Source organism: Pelophylax lessonae (genome assembly GCF_965119305.1).
Source record: "Pelophylax lessonae genome assembly, chromosome: 11".
NCBI lineage: Eukaryota > Metazoa > Chordata > Amphibia > Anura > Ranidae > Pelophylax > Pelophylax lessonae.
In genome coordinates, this window is record NC_138778.1 from 189,105,695 (window position 1) to 189,126,314 (window position 20,620).

The window sequence follows — 20,620 nt, forward strand, 5'->3', positions numbered from 1 at the left end:
TCGCCCCAGTGTGAACGGGGTCTTATTGTGATTTTTTTACCAAACATAGGTAGCAGAAAACAAATTGGCCAAAAATTTTGATTTTTACATTTTTTTGGGGGGGAATTTCATATAAAAAAATTTGAAAGATATTGTTATTTTTGCAAAATTGTCGCTCTTTTTTTGTTTATAGCGCATGATCAAAAAATCGCACAGGTGATCAAATACCACCAAAAGAAAGCTCTATTTGTGGGAAAAAAAGGACGTCAAATTAATTTGGGTACAGCGTCACACGACCGCGCAATTGTCCGTTTAAGTCATGCAGTGCCGAATCGCAAAATACCCCCTGGTCAGGAAGGGGGTAAAATCTTCTGGGGCTTAAGTGGTTAACAGCAAACAAAATTTTACAGTACTTTTGAAAGATATTCCTCAAATCATCAAATGTACTGAGATTTCTTGTATGAAGGTTCGTTTTACAATGTATTAGTGTATGGCTAGTTTAGGCTGCTTATAAACTTCACCTTCCACCCATCGGTTTGCAGAGCAAGCACACCCATAGTAGGTCAGCTTTAGGGTCCATTCCCACTTGCATGATAAAGGCCATTTATATTGACTGAGCCCTCAGTGCAGGAAAAAATTGGTTCTGCTCTATTTTTCATACCACATTATGCATTGTGGTGTGCTGTGATACAGCTGATTTATGGAGATGCATTGGGGTGTGCTATTCAAATTGAATTGCAAAATGAAAATGAATGACAGTGCAATCAACTGCACCCTGCTTGGTGTGCCTACCACCTATTGCTGCTTGGTGTGCCTACTGTCCACTTCTGCGTGGCGTGGCTACCGTATATTGCTGCATGGTGTGCCTACCATCTATTGCTGTGTGGTGTGCCTACCATCTATTGCTGTGTGGTGTGCCTACCATCTATTGTTGCTTGGTGTGCCTACTGCCTATTGCTGCTTAGTGTGCTGCTTAGAGTGCTACCATCTATTGCATGTTACCGCCTATTGCTGCTTGTTGTGCTACCGCCTATTGCTGCTTGTTGTGTCTACCATCTATTGCTGCTTGTTGTGCTACCGCCTATTGCTGCTTGTTGTGTCTACCATCTATTGCTGCTTGTTGTGTCAACCCCTATTGCTGCTTGATGTGCTACCGCCTATTGCTGCTTGTTGTACCTACCGCCTATTGCTGCTTGTTGTGTCTACCGTCTATTGCTGCTTGTTGTGCCTACCGCCTATTGCTGCTTTGATGTTCTACCGCCTATTGCTGCTTTGATGTGCTACCACCTAATGCTGCTTGGTGTGCCTACCGCCTAATTCTGCTTGGTTGCTACAGCCTATTGCTTTTTGGTGTACCACCTGCTTATTGCTGCTTGGTGTGCCTCCTGCTTATTGCTGCTTGATGTGCTTACTGCCTATTGCTGCTTGGTGTGCTTACTGCCTATTGCTGCTTGGTGTGCTTACTGCCTATTGCTGCTTGGTGTGCCTACCGTCTATTGCTGCTTGGTGTGCCTACCGTCTATTGCTGCTTGGTGTGCCTACCGTCTATTGCTGCTTGGTGTGCCTACCGTCTATTGCAGCTTGGTGTGCCTACCATCTATTGCAGCTTGGTGTGCCTACCACTTATTGCTGCTTGATGTGCCTGCTGCCTATTGCTGCTTGGTGCGCCTGCTGCCTATTGCTGCTTGGTGCGCCTGCTGCCTATTGCTGCTTGGTGTGCCTATTGCTGCTTGGTGTGCTTACTGCCTATTGCTGCTGGGTGTGCTTACTGCCTATTGCTGCTTGGTGTGCTTACTGCCTATTGCTGCTTGGCGTGGCTACCGCCTTTTCCTGCTTGGCGTGGCTACCGTCCAATGCTGCTTGGTGTGCTACCGTCCAATGCTGCTTGGTGTGCTACCGTCTATTGCTGCTTGGTTTGCCTACCGTCTATTGCTGTTTGGCGTGCCTACCGCCTATTGCTTCCTAGCATGCCTACTGCCTGTTGCTGCTTGGTGTACCTACCGCCTTACCGCAGTGAGAAACTTGGTAAAAAAACAGATTACAGGTAATTATACTAGCTTAACTGAAAAGATTTTGTAACCGCATCAGAAATAAATAAGAGAAAGATGTATTTAGCTGGAGGTATTCTTTGACTAAAACTGTTCCAGCTTATTAAATCCAGGTAAGACCAGCCAAGGACTAATTTTCCTGCTTGTGTCCATTACCACGCCACTCTCTAGACTTCATCACGACCCTCGCAGTAATGGAACTGCTATCGACTGGCCACATAAAACCCTAATAGCGCCAATCCCGTGGTGGTCTTCTATTAATGGGTATTAAACAAAGCAGCTTCATTGATCTCTGTACCGAAATAGGTGTGGGCCTCTGAATTGTGCAGCTTTTAGAATTGACTCAATAGAGATGAAACAGTCAGCATCAAGAGGCTGAATCTATTCATACAGAGCTCAAGGTTGACAATGCTGTAATTAAGAGATCTTTTAATCTGTGCATTAAATTGATACCAAGAGGGAAAATGAAATATCTGCCAGTGCTGACGTATCTTTATTGCTGTGCTGGGACATCAAACCGCATTATGGAAGTGAGACAAGCCTTGTCTATAGTAGCCAATAGGAAGCTTTTTTTTTTTTTTTCTCCATCTGCAGTATGGACAAATGAGGAAAAAAAATGATTGCCTATGGGAGGCATAGAATACCGGTTGATCCTGCCAGAAGCCCTTGTAACTTTCTCTGCACTAAAATATCAGCTTTCCCAGCTATTTCTATAAACAGAACACTTCCCCCACATGTAATGGAGGTAAGGTGAGGGGTGTGGGGTGTGGAGGGGTGTTTGTAGTCAGGAGAGCGACCCTAAGGTGACAATGTTGCTCCTCCATAGGTACAGTATAGCAAGTGACAGTTGTCACCCAAGGAAAGGAAGTGTGTTACTGCCAGGATGATCAAGTAAAAATACATTTAAATAGCCTAAAAAAGTAAAATATTGTAACCACCACACCGAAAGAAGGGTAGGTCGAAATATAAAAAATGTTTGTTGTTGGGTTTAGAGTTGCTTTAAAGAGGTTGTAAACCCCGAAAAAAAAAAAAAACTTGTAAGACAACTGCACAATGAGCTAGCAAAAAAAAAAATTTCAGGGGGCAGTGGGCCGCATTGCCTGCGGCTCTGGGCCGCATGCGGCCCTCGGGCCGCAGGTTGGACATGCCTGTTCTAGACTCTCACCCCTCAGGTCTCCACAAAACTGCGCCACACCATGTACACTGACATGGTCTTTCTTCACTGCCTTGATTCACCAATCACAGGCAGGGAAAAACAAAGATGTCTGTTATATTAGAATCCAAGTGATATTTCCCCATTATACACTAGAATATAGTGGGGATGGTGCAGCACACAAAGGTCACAGCAGGAAATATAAAACATTACACAATGGTATCTGTTAAACTTGCGACAAGAGTCAGGCTGGCCTTTTTTAATCTTTATTTCAGAGCTCCACAAACCCAAGTGATTTTTTTTTTTTGAATATAGAGAAGGCTGCCTGTCAAAACCAGACAATAGCCACTAGACAGCTTTATACGCATTTCTAGACAGGTGAAACCTATTTTCTCCACTGCAGGTGAAGCTCCTCTGTAGCGGCAATGCACATGGATGTGGAGGTCGAGAGGAGCCTCGTTCCTTTATGATCTCCTCATGCTGGCATCCCATGTGACTTCAGCGGCCATCATGGGTCACGCAGAGTCTATTTAGGACCCTGGCTCCCAGGTTTGGTGGGCATTTTGTGTGCGGATATAGAAGGGCCAGGTCACTTGTCTGTCAGGGACAGTGCTAAGCGTCATGGAGAGATTCCAGACAAGTAGGGAAAATTCAGGGACATGCTGAAGGTCCCCAAAGTATGTATTTAAAGTGCAGCACTTAAAGGTATCTACTTACTGGTAATGCTGTAGGCTTTGTATTGTAAAGGTCCTCTTTAAATGGAAAGAAGCAGCTGTTTTCATACACTGTACGGGAAGCCAAGCATGGGCTTGGTGTAGGCCGCAGTAAGGCCTCATGCACACTGGACGTTTTTACAGCTGCTGTTTTTGGCGTCAACGTTTTTTTCTGCAGCCAGTGAACTCCCCAGCATGTTATACTATGTGTCCATGCACTTCTCTGGTTATATTTTTCGATGCCTAACCCCATCTTTTTTTTTTTTTTTTTTTTTTTTTTTTTAAGTGGAGAAGAGATATAACTTCCATCAAGTTTTTTTTTTTTTTTTTTTTTTTATAAAGCACTCCCTGTGTGGCGGATATAACCAGTTATAAACAGCTCGTGTAGGCTTCTGTGGCATGGAGAGCGTGTCTCTATGTACCCAAGCTGCAAGCTCCTGTGGCTTCCTGCCATTGGTCTTAAGGGGCCTATTTCTAAAATAACCTTCAGGAAGACAAAAGGGCAATTGTATAGTATAATCATCAACTTCATCACACACTTACACTATTTTGTCAAAAGTATTGGGACGCCTGCCTTTACACGCACATGAACTTTAATGGTATCACAGTCTTAAGCCTCGTACACATGCAACGGTTGTTGGCCGTGAATTTTCGGCCAATGTCCGATCGGCCGATTGTCGGCTTGTTAGTATGATGCTTCCGACAGCCGACTCCGACTTTTCGGCCGAACAAAATCTGGTGTGCAGGCTATAAAATTTTTGTTGGCCGTCAACAGAATGGCCGATTTTTCCGTCAGTCAGTACAGATTTCGGCAGACAAAAATCTGATGAGCAAGACTGGGCATGCTCAGAGAAGAAAAAACACACGGAAAGTAAACCAGCACATGACATCACTTCTGAAGTAGATTTTTGTTGGCCGAGAAAATTTGTGTGCAGTCTAGGCACATTCCAACCAACAAAACACCACTCTGGATAAAAATCTGACGATCGGTCGTCCGATAATCGTTGCGTGTGTACGAGGCATTAGTCTGTAGGGTTCAATATTGAGTTGTCCCACCCTTTGCAGCTATGGCAGCTTCAACTCCTCTGGGAAGGCTGTCCACAAGGTTTAAGGGTGCGTCTATGGGGATGTTTGACCATTCTTCCAGAAGCGCATTTTTTAGGTCAGGCACTGATGGACGAGAACGCCTGGCTCTCCACTCTAATTCATCCCAAAGGTGTTCTATCAGGTTGAAAGCATTGGTACGTAGTCATGTTGGAACAGGAAGCGGCCATCCCCAAACTGTTCCAAAAATTGGGAGCATTAAATTGTTCAAAATGGCTTGCTATGCTGATGCCTTAAGAGTTCCCTTCACTGGAACTAAGGGGCCAAGCCCAACCCCACACCATAATCCCAACTCCACCAAATGATTTTTACCAGTGCACAAAGCAAGATCCTCAAATACATGACTGGCCTACACAGAGTCCGGACCTAAATCAGATAGAACATCTTTGGGATAATTTAAAGAGGAGACTGTGAGCCAGGCCTTCTTGACCAACATCAGTGCCCGACCTCACAAATGTGGTTCTGGAAGAATGGTCAAACATAGACGCACTCCTAAACCTTGTGGACAGCCTTCCTAGAAGAGTTGAAGCTGTTATAGTTGCAAAAGGTGGGCCAACTCAATATTGAACCAAATGGACTAAAACTGGGATGCCATTAAAGTTCAAGTTCGTGTGTGTAAAGGCAGGCGTCCCAGTACTTTTGACAATATAGTGTAGTTGTCATGGGCACCCCAGAAGCCCCTGTACTAAAAATGATAGCCTTTAGCTCTAACATTGGGTCTTGCTCATGCCTCCTGCATTCTTCAATGCAATAAATTCATCCAAAAGCTTGAACTTCAAGAGGGAGAGTGGCGGACCTCCAACTTCAGAGCTCACAGTTGCAATTGAGTACTGTCAGTAATACTTTTTTTATATGCACCAACATACAATTTTTTAGGACAAGGTTGTGCGGTATGTCCCCTTTTTCAAGGTCAAGACAGTACTCAGAATCCATGCAGTACAGGACATACCCCGAAAGCTTGTTCCGAAAAAATTGTGTAAGTGCAAAAAAAGAAATGATCACGGACAGTACTTAATTGCAACTGTGAGCTCTGAAGTTGAAGGTCCGCCACTCTCCCTCTTGAAGTTGAAGCTTCTGGATGAATGTATTGCATTGAGGGATGCAGGAGGCATGAGCAAGACCCAATGTTAGAGCTAAAGGTTACCATTTGTAATCCAGGGGCTTCTGGGGTGCCCATGACAATTACATGTATGATGAAGTTGATGGTTATACTATATAATTTCCCTTTTGTTTCTGTCGCAAGTGCACTAATAAGGCTATGATCACTTCAAGCAAGAGCTTGAAATCTGCTCACATAGCACCCCAGATCTTGGGGGTTCCTTGGTACTCAGGAAGCAGGTATATGTCGCCAACCTTCCACACCTGCCTTTTACACACTGTTCCACCTAGTATAATTTGTATCAGGTATAGGAACACCTTTACATACTCCAAAGAAAAGGTCATTTTAGACCTTTTTGGGTAATTAGTGCATGCATGGGCTTACACAGAAGTTCTCTGCAGATGGTTCTTCACAGATGGTTCTTCACTCTAATATTGTTTAGGTTTTGTGAAATATCTCATTGCACTCCCACCCAGGGGCGTAACTACAGGGGTTGCAGGGGGTGCGATTGCAACCGGGCCCCATGCTCCAGGGGGCCTGTGCGGCTCCCCTGTACACCTGGATAGGAGGGGCAGCATGTAGAGAAATCACTGTCCTCCTTTTTCCTCCTGTAGCTGCAGGGGGAAAATGGAGGAGATTGGTTCTTCTGTATGCTGCCCCCGCCACTCCTCCTATCCAGTTCACTTGTGTTCTGCTGTCTTTGCAGGACTTGTGAAAGGGTCCCGCTGCCGGACCGTGATAAAGGGCCCCGCAACGAGAGTAAAGGGTCCAAAGATCAGTGGGAAGAGCCCCAGGCTTGAAGGGAAGGGCCCCGGCCAGGGGTCCAGGGGGCCCTTCATGGTTTCTTGCACCGGGGCCCTGAAGGTTCTAGTTACGCCTCTGCTCCCACCATATTGCACAGGTCCTCTTTGTACCCCAAACCAGCCACAAGTTCAGCAGAGGTGACAACCATTTGCATTATACATGAATGTTTATGGTCTGAGGTCCAACCAGATATGATCAAAAGACACATCTATATGTTAATAGTAAAGTAATGTTTAAACACAGTGTGTATGTGCTCATTTGCTTGATGTAGAATGTTTGCATTGTGATGCTGTGTGTATTATAGGAGCAGCTGACATTTGCCTCCAGGGATTCTATACCTCCCAAGCCGCTGAAAAGGATTTAATATAGTGTGGCATTTTCAGTCAATACAGCAGATAAGGTCAAACGGGTCAGCCATTTCAATTCCAGGCAGAGAATTTCCCCACTCATTAAATACAGCAGTTCCATCCCACAAAATATGCTGATAATACCTAGGTTAACTACACACGAGCTCAACTCAAGGCCAAATAGTGCTGGGCCGAGCCCATGAGCCGGAAAAGGAAAAGCTTGGGCTCCTTAATGATGGCATAGAGTCAAAAATGTACTGATGTGCAAGAACACCTTCTATAGGATGGTCAGGCATGACTGTGCATCACCATTAAGTTTTAAGATAAGATATGAGATGTACAGTATATGCACGTGTGTATATTTATATATTTATCATTATTATATACATTAAGTTCCAATTGGATGATAGATACCGATGGATGGATGGATAGATAGATAGATAGATAGATAGATAGATAGATAGATAGATAGATAGATAGATAGATAGATAGATAGATAGATAGATAGATAGATAGATATTATTGATAGATAGATAGATATTATTGATACATAGTGATAGATAGATATGATTGATACATAGTGATAGATAGATAGATAGATAGATAGATAGATAGATAGATAGATAGATAGATAGATAGATAGATAGATAGATAGATAGATAGATAGATAGATAGATAGATAGATAGATATTATTGATAGATATTATTGATACATCGTGATAGATATGATTGATATATATGATAAGATAGATAGATATGATTGATACATAGTAATAGATAGATATGATTGATACATAGTAGATAGATAGATAGATAGCTATTATAGATAGATAGATAGATATTATTGATACATAGTAATAGATAGATACAATTGATATAGTAATAGATAGATAGATAGATATTATTGATACATAGTGATAGATAGATATGATTGATAGATATGATTGATACATAGTAATAGATAGATAGATATGATTGATACATAGTAATAGATAGATAGATTAACACTTTTAAAGAATAATAAATGGCAGTAGACAAATGACAGTTAACAGAATAGAAATGGGAGAGAAATATTAAATTGTCTATACACACACATCTTACAAACCTACATCCTATACACATTTCTATACAATTTCCATAAATTTCTGTGGCCACATATAGACCGCTGGGTGTCTGTAGCTCAATACATGGTGCAGTTCAGTGTCTTGAACCCCCATCTGGTCCTTTAGGTGAATCTGAATAACAAATCTTTGCAAGACTGTTGCATAGAGGGCATCCCCTGAATTGCAACATAAGCATGTTTGCTCAGCACAAGCCATACCTCCTGCTTGTGTAGGAAAACCTGGATATTGTAGCTTGCATTCTTTGCATTGCAATTGCTTTGAACCCCCCCTTCCCTTCCCCTCCATTCTAATTCCTGAAAATAGCTCCAATGCTTGCCCTTACCTTTTGGGAGCTGAATGACTGGGTCCAGTGGTACAGCACCAGCTTGTCCTTGGATTTGGGGCTGGGGTTGGAGGCTTCGGGCTCTTCCTGGCCCTCGTCGGTTTTGCCTGCATCGTTGTCTATAGCTGAAATAGGCCACCAGCTGCAATTAGTGGGAGTAACATTGCTGGCAGTCGCCATGACAGCCCGAGACAGAAGAAAAGGAGACGGCTGAGAGGGGCTGCTGCTCTAGCACACAGCATCACATGGCTCTATGGACATCACCAACAGCTCAGCATCCTCCCATTACTCATCTGATGCTAGCTGGCTGAGAGATGCTGATGCTGACAACGAGGCGCTCGCACATCTACACACAACAGATGCCTGGATGAGGAAAAAAAAAAAATCACTGCTTCTTGTATTCTTCCCCCGTCCCTCCGGAATTCCTTCTCTACTCCTGAAGGTCAACTCCGTATTCGCCCTTTAATTTTCCCCTGTTGCTGAATGACATGTAGGGGTGGATTTACTAAAACTGGAGAGTGCAAAATCTGGTGCAGCTGTGGCAGCCAATCAGCGTCTAACTTCAGCTTGTTCAATTAAGCCTTGACACTAAAAACTGGAAGCTAAATGGTTACCATGCACGGCTGCACCAGATTTGGCACACTCCAGTTTTAGTAAATCACCCCTGTAGTGTGCTAAAGCACTATGTATCACACACTGGCCCCTTTAAAAATAAAATACCGTTCTTGCTTTTTTTTATTTTATTTTTTTTTTATCTTTTGTTGCATGTCAGTGCTGCTGGTTTCCTGCAGCTTCTTTACAGTCACTTGCTGTCTACACACACTCCAGTGATGGCTGGTGACAATGGTGTACCGTGGCTGTGTGAGGCTACATGCATGTGGATGTATGAATTTTACTGATCCTATAGGCATGTTTTTTTCAAGCACAAAAGCTCTTGTGTTATAGACTTGTTCACACCACTTGTGGTGCAGAAACATGTGCAAAAGTGCACACTTTCCCGCATCACACAGAAAGTGCTACCATCTGCAGATGTGGCCGGGTGCCATTGTTTCTTCTTGGCACCCCCACGCATATAGCAAGTGCAGGTGCGTTTATGGCACCAAAATGCAGTACTAGGCGGTTTGGTGAAGCGCAATTTAAAAAATCGTACCTGCAGTACTTTTTTTTTTTTTAAATAGGCTGACCAAAACGCGTGCAGACGCACCTTCATGGTGTGAACTTGCCCTTAACCATGTGAGCTCCGGGAAGATTTTACCCTCTTCATGACCAGGCCATTTTTTGCTACTCGGCAGGGCGTTACCTTAACCTTATTTTTTTTTACACAAATAGAACTTTATTTTAGTGGTATTTGATCACCAGTGGGTGTTTTATTTTTATTATACAGCGGGAAAAAACTGAATTTTTGTAAAATTTTACCTGTAAAATTCCTTTCTCTGAGTCCTCCTACAGTCGCCGCCTCCTCTAAGTCATCACTATTGGGTATTGACTTCTGTTCCGCAGGAGTAGCGCCTAGCTACTCCTGCGGAGCGGAAGTCAATACCCAATAGTGATGACTTAGAGGAGGCGGCGACTGTCGGAGGACGTAAGAGAAATAAGTGTTGAACACGTCACCATTTTTCTAGGTAAATATATGTAGCATCATCCTAGGTAGGTAGGTGCTAGGTAAACGCATCTAATGCTCCTTCTGCTTATCAGGGGAGCCTGATATGTTAGGTTGCCTGTTACATGTCTCCAGGTGTGATTCACTGGGTCTGAGGGAGTGTCCCCACTGCATCCAATGAGAGAGCGTGTTGGACAGTGGAGGAAACCCAGCCAGTGACACATCAGGTTTTATGGCAGTCCAAGTGGGAGGGCACCACCGTAGTGCATCCTGGGATTGACCATAAATACTGAGGGGACTTGTGACAGGTCATCTTTGGCGGAGTCCCAGGAGGAGGTGGACGGCTGTCTCTCCTCCTGCAGTGTGCACGGAAGGTGGTCTTAGGCGGTCAGCCTAGTGAACCAGGTGTGGAGCTGAGCTGCAGAAGATTCAGTGGAGCTGACAGTGGATCTGCTGGCAGAGTCTCTCGGGAAAAACCGTGTCCGTGAGTACCAGGAGATTTGCCAAAGGGTCTGCCCAGGAAGGGGGACCACTCCAGTGAAGTCAGGGGGATCAAGGAGCTAGCTCACACAGAGTGTTACAGTAAAGGGGGTGCCGTGTAGAGAACCCTGAAGAATAGGGACAAAGGGGGTGCCAGGAAGGGCCCTGAAGAGTGTTCTACAGTACAGTACAGCTTATCTAGTACAGTTCATTAATGTCTTCTTCACTGCAAGTGACAAGGTGAAGCAGCGGCCTTGCCGCACTCAGCTATATTTAGTCGTCCCAGCAAATTGTGCATAGTTTATTCAAGCTGGAGTATCCCACTCATTCCCTTCTCCTATCCAAGTTCTCAATAAAACCACAAAACCAAAACTCCTAGACTGTTTCCTGACTGTGCCAAAGCACTTTGAGAATGCTACACTGTCACGTTGTTGTTAACAGTAACCCAGGGGAATCCATAACCAGCAGCTGCCAAGGTAGTAGTGCTACATATATTTCTAAAGGTGCTATTGACATGAATTTTTCACCACATATTGGTAACCACCTATGCAATTCATACATACAAAGAGACCAAAACAAATACGTTCAGAAATGAAGTTATGTGTAATAAAAGGGAATGATGCAGGGAAAAAGTATTGAACACGCTACCTGAAATGTATTCAAAGTGAGTATAAAGTCTCAGTTTAAAAAAACAAAAAACAAAAAAAAACATGTTATACTTAGCTCCGGATCCTCCTCTCCTGGGACCTCCCTCCCTTTGAGTGCCCCCACAGCAAGCAGCTTGCTATGGGGGCACCTGAGCCAAGTCACAGCTCCGTGTATCCATTCAGACACGGAGCTGCTGTTCGACCCTGCCCCCTCTCTCTCCTCATTGGCTAACTGACTTTGATTGACAGCAGCGGGAGCCCTAGCCAATCAGGAGGGGAGTCCCGGAAAGCTGAGACAGTCGTGGACATCACTGGATTCAGATTGGGCTCAGGTAAGTAATAGAGGGGCGCTGAGGGGAGCTGCTGCACATAGAATGCATTAAGATAAAAAAACCTTCTGCATTTACAACTCCTTTAATACTTGGTACAAAATCCTTTGTTGGTAATGACAGCTTCAAGATGCCTTCTGTATAGAGAAATCAGTCACATGCATTGCTCAGGTGTGAATTTGGCCCATTCCTGAAGGTTCCGTGGGCCTCTTCTATGAACTCTGATCTTTAGTTCTTTCTACAGATTTTCTGTTGGATTCAAGTCAGATATACAAAATCCTATACCCTCAGTTGATCCAGAGGAAGGCGAAAACCCCAGCAAAGCATGATCCAATTTGCTACAGCAGGGGAAAAAATTCCTTCCTGATCCCCCGAGAGGCAATCGGATATTCCATGGATCAACGTTACCTATAAATATTAGTACCCATTTATATTATGTACATTTAGACAAGAATCCAGGCCTTTTTTAAAGCAATCTACTGAGCTGGCCAGAACAACCTTGAGTTTCACAGCTCTTACTGTGAAGAAGCCTTTCTGTATTTCACAATGAAATATCCTTCCCTCTAGATGTAAAGAGTGCCCCCTTGTCCTCTGTGATGGCCTTAAAGTGAATATCTCAACACCAAATACACTACGTGGACCACTTCTGTATTTATAGATGTTACCTATAAATATTAGTACCCATTTATATTATGTACATTTAGACAAGAATCCAGGCCTTTTTTAAAGCAATCTACTGAGCTGGCCAGAACAACCTTGAGTTTCACAGCTCATACTGTGAAGAAGCCTTTCTGTATTTCACAATGAAATATCCTTCCCTCTGAATGTAAAGAGTGCCCCCTTGTCCTCTGTGATGGCCTTAAAGTGAATATCTCAACACCAAATACACTACGCGGACCACTTCTGTATTTATAGATGTTGATCATATCCCCCCTTAATTTCCTTCTCAAGAGAGAGTAAATTCAGTTCCTCTAATCTTTTCTCATAGCTGAGCTCCTCCATGCCTCTTATCAGTTTGGTTGCCCTTCCCTGCACTTTCTCCAATTCCCCGATATCCTTTTTGTGAACTGGTGGGGTGATAGAGGAACAGTAGGGGAAGGGGGAACAGTGGGGTGGGGGGAAAAGGAAAAAAAAAAAAATAAGGTTTTGGAATAAGCCTCATGCTTGTTTGGGGCTGAAAGTAACAGGTTTTCCATCTTGTTCACCTCCTCAATTTTGGAGAGCCAGAGTGAGAAAGAGGGAGGTCGCAAGTCTCTCCAATGCAGTGCAATGCACGATTTGGCAGCATTACCACTTAAAGTGGAGTTCCACCCAAAAGTGGAACTTCCGCTTTAAATAGTCCTAACCCCCTGACATGCCACGTTTGGCATGTCATTTTTTTTTGGGGGGGGGGGAGCGGGTACCTAGTTTTGACAGGTACCCGCTCCCACTTCCGCTCGGAGCACCGCGGCGACCTGAGCGGAAGTTCTCCTCTCTCCCTCCCTCCTTGCAATCTTCTGGGACATGTCAGAGGTCCCAGAAGATTGCTGGCCAATCACGACGCATAGCGCAACTCGCGCATGCGCAGTGCGTACCCGGCTGTGAAGCCGCAAACTGTCACAGCCGGGTGCCCACATCAGTGATGCCAGGGCCGCAGAGCAGAGAGGGAGAAGACGGTGCATCGCTGGACCGTGGGACAGGGGAGTGGGCGGTTAGGCTGGAACTCCGCTTTAAGGACCAAACCTATTTCTGACACTTGTTTAAAAGTTAAAATCAGTATTTTAAAAATTACTTAGAACCCCCAAACATCATATTAATGTTTTTAGCAGAGACTCTGGAGAATAAGATGGAGATAGTTGCAATACTTTGTCACACCATATTTGCATAGCTGTGTTACGAATGCAATTTTCGGGAAAAAATACACTTTTTTTAAACTAAAAAATAAGAAAACAGTAAATTTAGCCCAATTTTTTCTAGAATGTGAAAGATAATGTTACGCCAAGTAAATTGATACCTAACATGCCATGCTTTAAAATTGCGCATGCTCGTGGAATGGCGACAAACTTTGGTACTTAAAAATCTCCACAGGTGATGCTTTAAAAATGTCTGCAGGTTACCAGTTTAGAGTTACAGAGGAGGTCTAGGGCTAGAGTTATTGCTCTCTCTCTAATGATCGTGGCGATACCTCACATGTGTATACGTTCACTTCTGCGCGTGAGCTCAAAGGGATAGTGCGCTTTACATTTTATTTTTTCTTATTTATTTTACTTTTTATTTTTACACTATCCCTTTAAAAAAAAATGTCATCACTTTTATTCCTATTACAAGGAATGTAAACATGCCTTGCAATGGAAATAAGCAGGACAGGGCCTTTTTAACCACTTAAGGACCAGAAGGTTTTACCCCCTAATGACCAGGCCATTTTTTGTGGTACGGCACTGCGTTACTTTAACTGACAATTGCACAGTCGTGTGACTGTACTAAAATAGAATTGATGTTCTTTTCCCCTCACAAATAGAGATTTCTTTTGGTGGTATTTGATCACCTCTGCGGTTTTTATTTTTTACGCTATAACAAAAAAAGAGCGACAATTCTGAAAAAAAAACAATATTTTTTTACTTTCTGCTATAACACATTCACAATAAAAAATGTTTTTTTTTTTAAAAAAATCCCAATAAGTGTATATTGATTGGTTTGCGCAAAAGTTATCGCGTCTACAAACTAGGGGAAAGATTTATGTCATTTTTATTTTTCATTTTTTTTAGTAATGGTGGCGATCAGCTATTTTTAGCGGGACTGCGACATTGCGGCGGACAGATCGGACACCTAACTGACATTTTTGACACTTTTGGGGGGGACCAATGACATTACTACAGTAATCAGTGCTAAAAATATGCACTGTCCCTGTACTAATGACACTGGCAGGGAAGGGGTTAACACCAGGGGCGATCAAAGGGTTAAATGTGTCCCTAGGGGGTGTTTTCTAACTGTGTGGGGGATGGACTTGTTGGATGAACACTGAGACTTGTGTTCCTAAATAGGAGGAACACAGGATCTTCCGTGTTTAGATTGTCAGATCGCAGTTCTGTCTCTATGAGGAGTGATCGCGAGTGCGCGGCAGACATCGCGGCCGCCGGATCCGCTAATTGGCTCCCTCTGTGGCCAATCTGCGCAGGTGCACCTACTAGCTGTCCCATGAAACAACATACAGGTACATCATTTCGTGGGACAGAGCCGACCTGTATAAGTATGGCAGCTGGTCGGCAAGTGGTAATGTGAGATCTGGGGTCAAAAATACCTCACATCTCACATTAGACTTAAAAGCAATAATAAAAAAACAAATGCTATTTTTTCAAGAAAAAAAATGTTCCCTTTTAGCCCACGCTCACATTGGTCCAATTTGACATGCGATTTGACATGTCAAATCGAAGCCAATCCGAATCCATGCGACACCGACTTTGTGGAGCCGCACTGATTCCCAAAAGTAGTTTCTGTACTGCTTTTGGCGATTTGGGGGGGGCGATTTCCATAGATTCCTGTGCAGCAACCTGCACAGATGCCAGTGAAATCGCCCCCCCCCCCCCCCGAAGGCGAACTGAAATGCCGGCTCGAACTCACATCTTGCCCTCACTCGACTTCCTGCCTATCTGTACACAGGATCGGATTGTTTCTGCTGCTGCCGATCTCTCTGGTAAGCGGCGGAAACGACCGGGAAGCGTTGGGATGGGGGGGGGGGGGCACCTCTCTTCTCACCCATAAAAGTGATCCCATGGTGAAATCTGCCACTGGGACCCTTTTATGATAAAGCGGACCGCCCGCCGTTTAAAAATATACCGGGGTTATGGCAGCTATCTGAGTCGCGATCAAAGTAGCAACGTAAATACACGGTGGGCCCAGACCTAAAGCTGTGTAAGGGGCCCCAAAATTTCTGATGGCTGCCCTGTCTGCAAAATTCTGAATATAGCCAATTTATTATGACCACGGCCTCTGTATGTAAATAAATGGAATATTTAAAAATACACATTTTTTAATTATGCTACTTCATTTATTGTGATTATTCAGAACAATTAAAAGCTGAATAAGTTGCCTACAATCACGCCTCTATTGTTCTAACAGCACCATCTAGTGGATAAAGTTGTGTATAGAAAATAAAGAAAAGACTGTACTGTATAGCTGTGTACACATGCTAGAGGCCAGCCGGGTGTACATGAATCCGCCACAATCCAGAGAGATCCTCAAAAATGACACGGGAGATCTTGCTTCCTGAAGACTGAATTTTGACATATCTGGGACTCAAATTGTTCATGCCGCTCCAGACACAAAAAAGAGACATGGGGGTTGAATTACTAAAACTGGAGAGAGCAAAATCTAGTGCAGCTTTTCATAGAAACCAATCGGCTTCCAGTTTTTTTTTTTTTTTTGTCAAAGCTTAACCACTTTACCACCGGAGGATTTTGCTGTCTTACGTCTGGGCCACTTTTTGCGATTCGGCACTGTGCGACTTTAACTGACAATTGCGCGGTCAAACAAACAACCCAAACAAAATTTACGTCCCTTTTTCCCACACATAGAGCTTTCTTTTGGTGGTATTTTATCACCTGTGCGATTTTTAATTTTTGCGCTATAGACAAAAAAAGAGCGACAATTTTGAAAAAAATAACTATTTTTCATATTTTTTTTTTATATGAAATTCCCCCCCCCCCCAAAATGTAAAAATCAAATTTTTTTATCATTTTAGGCCAATTTGTTTTCTGCTACATATTTTTGGTAAAGTAAATTGCGCAATAAGCGTATTTTGATTGGTTTGCGCAAAAGTTATTGCGTTTACTAACTAAGGGAAAGATTTCTGTCGTTTTTGATGTTTTTTTTTTTAACGAGTAATGGCGGCGATCTGCGATTTTTTTTTTTTTTTTTTGCGGGACTGCGACATTGCGGCGGACAGATCGGACCCTTGACTGACATTTTTGACACTTTTGGGGGTACCAGTGACATTACTACAGTAATCAGTGCTATAAATATGCACTGTTACTGTAAAAATGACACTGGCAGGGAAGGGGTTAATTTTATTGGAGAGGGAGGGGTTAATGTATGCCTGGTGCTTACTAACGTGTGTGGGGGGGAGGTGACTGAGTGACACAGGGACAGATCGCATGTTCAGCTATGCTGAATCCTGCAATCTGTCACTGTCTGTCACATAGGAGATCCGCCCGCTTTGTTTACAATAGGCGGATCTGCAGACTAGATTCCCCGACGATCGGGGAAGAGCAGCGGCGATCGCCGCTGCTCCTCCCCTGGCCCGACCCCCGCTGTGACTGAATACAGCGGGAGCGAGCCTATCCGGCGTTATCGAGCCACTTTGCCGCAGTAGAGCTCTAGTGAGCAGCAGTAAAGTGGTTAACGGCTTGCTGACCGTATAACTTACATATACGGCAGAAAGGTGACTCTCCTGTGCCAGGTCACATACTAGGTAAGTGATCCGGCATTTCCGAGTAAGTTTGTACACAGCAAAGGCTGATCAGCGGGTGCTGGGCAATAGATGTCCACCGGCACCTGCTGATCATTAGGAAGACACACAGGACAGAGCCCTGCCTATGTAAATAAGGTAGAGCTCTGTTCCGTCAGCGGGGAAGTATTGGATTTTCCTTCCCTGCAAAGCAGTGAAAGAAAATCCATCACTTCCCCTAGAAAAGCAGCGCACACAGTACACCAAAACACTGGCTAGGCACACAGTTACCTCTTTGATAGCCCCCTGATGTTAACTCCTTCCCAGTCAGTGTCATTAGTACAGTGACAGTGCATGTTTTTAGCACTAATTACTATTACTATTGATTTATTATTAGTATTGGTGTCGCTGGTTCCCACAAAGTGTCAAAAGTGTCAGTGTCCGGCTGTCTGCCGCAATATCACAGTCTTGCTATAAGTCTCTGATTGCCGCCATTACTAGTGAAAAATAAATAAAAATTCCAGGATATATATATATATATATACACAGTAAAACCTTGGTTTGAGAGTAACTTGGTTTAAGAGCGCTTTGCAAGACAAGCAAAATTTTCAAATAAATTCTGACTTGATATACAAGCGATGTCTTGATATACAAGTAGCCTCAAGTCACAGCTGAGTATAAAAGAGAAGAGAGGCGCCTCTAAGTGTAGCAATATGGTTAAATTTAATGAAGGTACAACATTTAGCAACTCACATGGTTGTTGATTGGAACAGGCACATCTAAGTATGCAGGCATCCGGGGTAAAGCTGTCCACATCGACCATCCTCCGCACCGCCATCTACGTCATCCCTTCCATGCTGCCCCTCGCTTTCAGATCCCTTTACTGCAGGGTGGTCTTCCCGGTCAGGATTACAGACTGGCAGCCGGTGGTGCAGAAGATAGTCCATGTGGACAGCTTTACCCCGGATGCCTGCATACTTAGATATGCCTGTTTTATTCATTAACCATGTGAGTTGCTAAATGTTGTACCTTCATTAAATGGAACCATATTGCTACACTTAGAGGCGCCTCTCTTCTCTTTGATACTCTGTAGCTCCTACTGGATTTTGCTTCTAATCCCTTTATGGAAGCGGCTATTTGTGGATGGACATTTTATGGTTATATAACCTATCGCAATGCTATAATCTTTTTATATGGACTATAAACTGAAGGACTTATGAATAAATGGTTGTGGAACGAATCATCTGAGTTTCCATTATTTCTTATGGGGAAATTCGCTTTGATATAAGAGTGCTTTGGATTACAAGCATGCTTCCGGAACGAATTATGCTCGCAATCCAAGGTTTTACTGTATATATATATATATATATATATATATATATCCCATAGATTGTAGGCGCTATAACTTTTGCGCAAACCGATCAATATACTCTTATTGGGATTTTTTTTACCAAAAATATGGAGCAGAGTACATATTAGGCTGAACTCATGAAGAAATTTGATTTATTAATTTTTTATTTTTTTTTTCAAAATTGTCTGTCTTTTTTTGTTTATAGCGCAAAAAATAAAACGCAGAGGAAATCAAATACCACCAAAAGCTATATTTGTGGGGAAAAAATGACATAAATTGTATTTGTGTAAAGCGTTGAATGTCCACGCAATTGTCAGTTTAAGTAATGTAGCACTGTATTACAAAAAATAGCCTGGTCATGAAGGGGGGGGGGGTGGATTGTAAATCTTCTGGAGGTGGCTATCTAGAGCCTGCAATTCTACTGTCACTTGTTCACTGCCTTGCCTTTGTCCTGCTGTTTAGACCATTAACCAACATAACCCTCTGGGCTCCCTGCACCCTCTTCTACACATCAGTTTACTGCCACCCCTCCTGCAAGCCTGATTTTAGCTTTCAGCTAGTGTGAGACTGCTATAAGAGAGTAGAAAAATTTTCATACATTTTTAACCGGTTCCGGACAGCCCATCCAATATATACTGCGGCAGGCTTGCCCCTACTGCGTGAACTTATGTAGGTATATGTCGGTCAAGCACCGGCAGCTAGAGGACTCCGATGCACGGGGCAGGCGACTCCGATTGCCGCCTGACACCCACAATCGCTCCCTGCTGAGAGAGAAGGACAGTCAGCTGTTGCAAACACAGCTGACCGTTCTCTCTGGACTGATCACAGGTCTCTATGGTCATTCCATAAGCCCCACCCCCATACAGTTAGAATCACTCCCCTAGGCTCACATTCAACCAACCCCTTGATCACCCACAGTGTTAACCCCTTCCCTGCCAGTGTCATTTTTACAGTAACAGTGCATATTTTTAGCACTGATTACTGTAGTAATGTCACTGGTCCCCCCAAAAGTGTCAAAAATGTTAGTCAGGTGTCTGATCTGTCCGCCACAATGTCACAGTCTCGCTATAAATCGCAGATCGCCGCCATTACTAGTAAAAAAAAAAGCAATAAAAATGACATAAATCTTTTCCGTAGTTAACCACTTGCCGACCGCCGCACGACTATCTACGTCGGCGGTCAGCCCCTCACAGGCAAACTGACGTAGGTCTACGTCGCTTGCTTGTGAGGGTCTAGGGAGCGAGCGCGCGCTCCCGCGTGGTCACGGACCCCCCCGCGCGTGTGACCGGCTGACCCGATGTCCGCCGGTCACTCTGCGATCGGCGGGGGAGAGGGAGAAAGTCAGGCGGCTTGTGTAAACAAGCTGCCTGTCATTCTCCCCTGTGTATGAAGGATGATCATACGGTTCTACTATGTAGAACCGTTGATCACCGTTCATACAGCTGAAGCCACAGCCAATCACAGTAGAAAGCATGCCCCTAGGGACACACATAGCCCCTCCCTTTCAAAAGTTAACCCCTTCACTGCCAGTGTATTTTTACAGTAACAGTGCATATGTATAGCACTGATTACTGTAGAAATGTCACTGGTAATCCCAAAAGTGTCAAAAATGTCAGTCAAGGGTCCGATCTGTCCACCGCAATGTCGCAGTACCGCAAAAAAAAACGCAGATCGCCGCCATTATGCGTTAAAAAAAAACAACAAAAATGACAAAAATCTTTCCCTTTGTTAGTAAACGCGATAACTTTTGCGCAAACCAATCAAAATACGCTTTTTGCGATTTTTTTTTTTTTTTACCAAACATAGGTAGCATAAAACAAATTGGCCGAAAATTTTAAAAAATTTTGATTTTTACATTTTTTTGGGGGGAATTTCATATAAAAAAATGTGAAAAATATTGCTATTTTTGCAAAATTTACGCTCTTTTTTTGTTTATAGCGCATGATCAAAAAATCGCACAGGTGATCAAATACCACCAAAAGAAAGCTCTGTTTGTGGGAAAAAAAGGATGCCAAATTCGTTTAGGTACAGCGTCGCACGACCGCGCAATTGTCCGTTAAAATCACGCAGTGCCGAATCGCAAAATACCCCCTGGTCA

The 20,620-nt window shown here is 43.6% G+C and overlaps 1 protein-coding gene across 1 annotated transcript in view; it reads right to left on the minus strand.

Moving 5' to 3' along the window:
* The window catches only part of GDAP1L1 (ganglioside induced differentiation associated protein 1 like 1), a 75,139-nt gene extending 66,061 nt beyond the window's left edge, over positions 1–9,078 (minus strand). The window contains exon 1 of the mRNA XM_082272977.1: positions 8,694–9,078. Coding sequence (XP_082129103.1) covers positions 8,694–8,873 — 180 coding nt within the window. The 5' untranslated portion in view covers positions 8,874–9,078. The remainder of the gene's footprint in view (positions 1–8,693) is intronic.
* Between the last annotated feature and the right edge of the window lie 11,542 nt (positions 9,079–20,620).